Source organism: Rhagoletis pomonella, unplaced genomic scaffold (assembly GCF_013731165.1).
Source record: "Rhagoletis pomonella isolate Grant_MI unplaced genomic scaffold, Rhpom_1.0 Rhpom_scaffold_00002, whole genome shotgun sequence".
NCBI lineage: Eukaryota > Metazoa > Arthropoda > Insecta > Diptera > Tephritidae > Rhagoletis > Rhagoletis pomonella.
This window is the reverse complement of record NW_023458556.1, coordinates 41,733,831-41,739,843: the sequence shown is the minus strand read 5'-3', so window position 1 is coordinate 41,739,843 and position 6,013 is coordinate 41,733,831. Positions and strand designations below refer to the sequence as shown.

Here is a 6,013-nt window from a genome sequence, read left to right as displayed (position 1 = left end):
ACATTTCTAGGTGACAGAGTCATCGACACTGTTACATTGCCAAAAAAAAGTTGAGGTTAGGACTTTATAACTGCTTAAGTTTGATTGTGTTTTATTGTTTTAATTGAAGCTGTGTATGGTGATACGGGGCGTATACGTCACATACACAACTACAGGTATTTGAGCACGGGTTATTATTTTGACCTTTTCAGCATATCTTTTTTAAGTTTTCATTTAAATACAACTTCGCCATGAAATATTGTTCTTTATGAAAAACTCAAGATAATGCACTGTCTAAGATAAGTGTGCCACCATTTTCGAACAAAAACACGTTTTTGTCGAAAAATTTAACAACTCGTGAGATTTGCTTATATACTTCCCTCAGTAAAAATATGAAAGTGCAGACAAGTGAGGAACTTAATTTTCTTTTAAATCTTCTGAATGCGTATATCGCTAGCTTGAGTGAAAAGTTGCTAAGTCCACTTTGTATGAAAATTCATATTTTGATACAGGAGGCTGGAGAAATTCTCGTTTTTATTCAATGAAAGGAAAATTTGCGAAGTCCAAAAGAGGCACCGAAAATCCGATAAGTCCAAAATAGTACAAAATCTTTTAATAAAGATCCAGCCAAAATGTTTATTCAAAGTTTTGCGAAATACTTGAAGAAAATGGCTATAAGAAGTTTTTTCAGCTCCTATAAAATTACAAAAATGAGACTTAGTAACTTTTCACGCTAAGCTAGAGATATGCAATTTTGCAATGCAATTATTCACGAAACAATTAATGGTGTGAATCTGTCATTTTGTTTTTTTTATTGCCTGCAAATTCGTGATCGGCGAACCCCTAAACCACCCGATGCCAGATTACATGAAAATTTAACAAAAAGCGTATTTTTACTGTTTTCCCGGCCCAAGTAAAAAATTTAAAAATGCGTATTTCAAGGGTTTTGATGGACAATTTCCGGGAGAAAGGCTCTTTTTACAATAGGGAACAATTAATCAAGGTACTCCATAGGAATGATTTTCGTGAAAATTTTTTTTGACTAGCTAACTTGTTCAAGACGACACACTGTGCACACTGAGAGAATAACCTCATCGGCAGTTATAATTTTTTACAAAAAGAGATCGTTTTAGCAGCATAACGCAAATATCTGCACGCGCCTTCCACAATGAACTTCTTTAAGTGCATGCGGAATCCAAACATCAAGCTTTCTTGATTTCTTACGTTTCTTCAGTTGAAAGTGAACACTTCTTTTTACTGATTTTCAATATTTCTGCAACCTGTGCTGTCTTTGTGGCAATGTATGTATATAATTTCCTAAGTAGTAAAGCAACATTTCTCAACTAGAATCCCCCCAACCCGTTTCAGACCTACCCAATTACCGCTTCACAATTTATTCCGCTCGAAACTTTGCACAAAATTGAATATAATTAACTTAAAAATATCTCATTAACAGATACAAACAAATGAATAATAACATAGACAATTAAGAATAGTTTACTACAACATACCGAAATAAGATAAGAATAACAACAAAAAAAAACAAAGATAATAATAAAATATGACAAGTGATAAAAGCAACTATTAAGCAATAATATTGCACCAAAGCAGAAAATAGCGAAACTGCGATGGAAAAGTAGAGCGAAACACTTAAAATTTAAATTCTATGGCGAGCGGCGAGTTCTACTTTTAACTAAAACGCTTGGCGTTGATATGTGAAAACGAATGAGTTTCGGAGCAGGCAGCGTTTAAAGCCAATGTCAACAGTGAGGGTAAACATTAGTTTCTTAACAACAAAGAATCAGCAGTAAAAAACGCTGAAAGTGATAATAGCAGTAGTGAGCGAAAATAGCAACAACAACCGGCGCAGCAGCAGCAGCAATAATATTTAATTAACAACCGGCGCAGCGTCGACAACATCAGCAACAACAATGGTTAAAGACAGACTGCCTGAGCTGCTACAGGTAAGTACTTAAGTTACAAATGCTCCACAATCTATGTAATCATAAGATATTGTATTGGAGCTCCATAAGTACATACCATACATATGCGGAGCTATCAGAGAGTATGTGCCCACTTAGATAACGCAGCGTATGTGAGCGTGTGTGTGTTTTAAAGTTGTAGGTGTACATTTAATTACCCTGCAGGAAACGGGGCTAGATTGTAGCTAACTTTTAACCCATCAAGCTGTAGCACCCATCAATCTATTAGCTGTAGCTTTTTATGTAGGTATTAATTATTTCCTTCGGCCGTAGCCAGGGATTTTTTTCGGGCGGAGTTCTGACAAAATATTTTTTTATTTTCACTTTTATTTCAACATAGATTTATTAAAAGAAAAATACTAATAAAAATAAAATATTTCACAGAAACAGGGTTGAAATTTTTAAATTCCTGACCGTAGTTGTTTGTAAGTCAAATATTATTGGTATTGTGCTACAGTCGTCGAAAAAATTATAGCCGCACCAAATTTTGACAAGTACTAAAATATTATTTTGGTGGCCAGAACACCTACAACCCCCTCCCTCCCCCTCTAAATACGGCCTTGGCCGTAACTAACTACTTTTGAAGAGCGATGGCCGCAAACAAAGTGTAACTAACTAGTTTTGGACATAAAATATCAATAAAAAACGATTTTTTTCAATTGTTATATGTTGTTTTGTAGGTGGTCCCACATTTAAATTCCGTCAGACATAACATCAAAATTATAATACAAAATTTCGATATTTATTTTATTTGTCCTGAATTCGAAAAAGCATCTGTGAAGTACAGAAAAAAAGCGCATTTATAATAATTTTTATATGAGGATATTTAAACAAAAACTTGGATGATTTTAAAACTCACTTAAAGTTAGTATTGTCATAGCTAAATAAAAGTCAATTATTTATCGAAATCCCTCAAAAAAAGCTAACTATAGTAGGTAATTTTTTATCAATTTATAATTTTTTTCCTGCAGGGTTACTTACTCAAGTTTATGAGTTTGTGTGTGCTTATGAGCGTATGATTTGCAACAAGGGTAGAAACGCGCGTGCTAAAGTGAAAAAAGAAACGAAAAAAACGACACAGAGTCAGAACTGCCCCGAGAGCGCGCCGATAGCAAGCCTCTAGCACGGAGTGTATCTAGTAAGCTCGCAAGCGGTAAAAGTTATGGCTAACAGCAGTGTGTGACGGCAGTGGTAGAAGAAAATCGCTTAGATTTGGCAGCACCATAGCTGAGGCTGGCGCGATATAATTTGGGTGTTTTGTTTTTGGTTTTTTGAGTTCAAAGATTCGATAAACAAAAAAAAAATTGAAAACAATCAGCTGCTGCCTACTTATTTATAACCGTTAAGCCATTGCTGAATGTGGCAAGCCATCAGCTGATCATAGGCGGAAGTGGAAAGTAAAAGGCTGTGGTTAGTGTGTGTGAGTGCTTGTGGGTGAGTGTAACGATAAATGGTGTTGTGTGATTTGAATTGACTGAAAAATCATAGGGGTTTTTACTCTAAGCTTTTGCTAAGAAATATTAAATTTTTTAATTCAAACTCTTTTTTTACACCCACCGCAGCGCTCAGGCAGCGTGCTCTCCACTGTCTCGGCATCGAATGGTGCGGCATTGTTTCAGCGCTCTAGCAACATCGAACTCAAATTAGCAGAGATGAGTGCACCCATGGACGCAATACTCAATCCGGTAAATAAATTTGAATATAAATTCTTAATTAAATACATTTTTACTAAAGAAACATATAATTTAAATCGAAAACGATAACTTGCATACATATGAATAAGCGCGATCGCTTAAAAGCGGCCGCAATAACAAAGAAATCTATGTACGCGATTTTGAAGACAGCCAGTTAACCTGAAGTTTACTTATTGATAGACGCTATCAAGTATACTTAAGCTGACAAATATGCATACATTTATAAAGACATATTTACGAGTCTATATTTGCTTACTTATATACGCGCAAGTAAATCTTTTTTCCTATACATATTTGCATACACTTGAGAGTTCAATAGTCGCCCGCCCGCCCAGCATGGCCGAAGTTTTCATTTAAAACGCATTTTTTTTTAATTATCTTTATTACATTTTCCATAATCAACTTCTATTTTTCTTTTAATGGGCTTTAAAACGCTAAGCTTTCGAAGTTTTTTTTACAACTTTGACCACATTTTCGCGCTTTAGTTGCTGCGCCTTGTGCTCATCGAGCGCAAAAGAAATACGTTTGTTCTAAAATTGTACAATTAGTACTGATTTTCGTGTAATATTCTTAAATAATGTTTGTCTATTTGCATATTCACTTAACGGATGTACTATAACAAGTATTATCATTATAAGCGGCTAGACACGTAATATACGACCCTTTTTTGCGTTCACAATCACACCTGAGGCTGAGTGTTGTTGCCCTCTCGCGCGAAATTAGTGCTTATCAGTTGCCGCTAAGCAGCCTTGAGAGCGTTATATGTAGATAAATTGCGCTCTACTTGGAGTCATACATACGTACATACATAAGTATTGTGCAAGTATCTGGGCAAATTCGTATGTGAGAACTATTTAACCCACTGAAAGTTTTATTACTTAGGTTTGGAGATTTTGAAGAAAAGACAAGTGACATACATATTTACTGATCAGTTTTGACAATTTTTTTTTTCAATTAATTTTAATAATTTTTTTTTATAAAAACGGTTTAACGTCATGCTATCAGATGTTACAGCTGCACCTTAACCTGTTATATCGAATGCCATAGACAGCATAAATGAAAATTTTGATTTACATACATACATATGTACAAAAATTTTGGGAAATGTGGTAACCTCCTTTCAAAATTCTTTGAAAATAATTCGCGGTAAATATGTAAGATACACAGATGTAGTATTTCAATTAACTAAGTTTGACTTGACATTTAAAAAAATAGTAACCCTTTTCAAAAATAATTTAGAGGAACAGCCTTTTTAACCTCTTTCGTTTGGCAGCCGTATTGTAATTTCTAATTTAAACTTTCATTAATTGGAGACAGCTTGAATCTCTATCTTCAATAGCATTTCAGAAATAGTACTTACTTGAATCCCTCTCGTTTGACATCGATATTCAAACATTGGATTCAACTTGTCAATTAAATTGATTTTGAATTACCAAAAGGCAACCCTGTTCAAATGTACTCCCAAAATAGAGCCTTTTAAATATCTAACCTTTGATACCCATACTAAAATATTTCTTCAACTTATTAATTAAATAGTTTCTGAATTTCGAAACAGGTGGCAAGCCTTCTTAAAGCATTTTCGATTGATAACTATGTATATTAAAAGGCTTCTGTTAACTTATTAATTAAATTGATTTTACCTTTTTGATCAGGTGGAAACCTCTTAAAATATTTTTTAGAAAAACAAGTATTTTTGACATTTATATTAAAATATTCCATTTAATTTAAGTGACTTCAAATTTCTGAACATATGGCAATGCTCTTAGAAAATATTTTCGAAATTAATCTTTCTAAATTCATTTTGAATTTCTAAACAGGTGGCAGCTCTCTTGATATATATGCATGGAATAAAGCTTTCTGAAACCTGTTGTCGTTTGATACCCATATTAAAATATTTGACTTAACTTTCCTTGAACGTTTTGAATCGTCATTGAAGCCTTTTCCTTTGACACTCACGTTATTGTAATACATATTTTATTTACCTTTTTAATTAATTGATTTTAACTTATGAAACAGGTGGCAACTCGCGCTAAAGAATATCGTTTATGTTAAATCGGGCCGTAACCTCCAGCCATTTAAACGTGAAGGAGTAACGATAGAATTTTTCAAACTTACGTTGCCATTTTGATACAATTGTATCATTTTTAATACTTTTTTTCTAAATTTTAAGTTTTGATACTTTGATACTTTTTTGTTCACAAATACCCCATTTTGATACGTTTGGCATGTAGAAATTAATTTTGAAAACTATGCATAATATTACTAGTTTTAAGGCAAATTTTCTTGTTATTTAAAGTCTTAAAATTGTATATGTAGATATTAAAAAGTTTGATTTGTAACTCTTATAAGGGAAATACA

The 6,013-nt window shown here is 33.4% G+C and overlaps 1 protein-coding gene across 1 annotated transcript in view; it reads left to right on the top strand.

Annotated features, from left to right (window-relative positions):
- The window catches only part of LOC118733629 (syntaxin-4), a 20,537-nt gene that overhangs the window by 2,087 nt on the left and 12,437 nt on the right, over positions 1-6,013 (top strand). Inside the window, exons 2-3 of the mRNA XM_036463121.1 lie at positions 1,436-1,943; positions 3,524-3,646. Coding sequence (XP_036319014.1) covers positions 1,911-1,943; positions 3,524-3,646 — 156 coding nt within the window. The 5' untranslated portion in view covers positions 1,436-1,910. The remainder of the gene's footprint in view (positions 1-1,435; positions 1,944-3,523; positions 3,647-6,013) is intronic.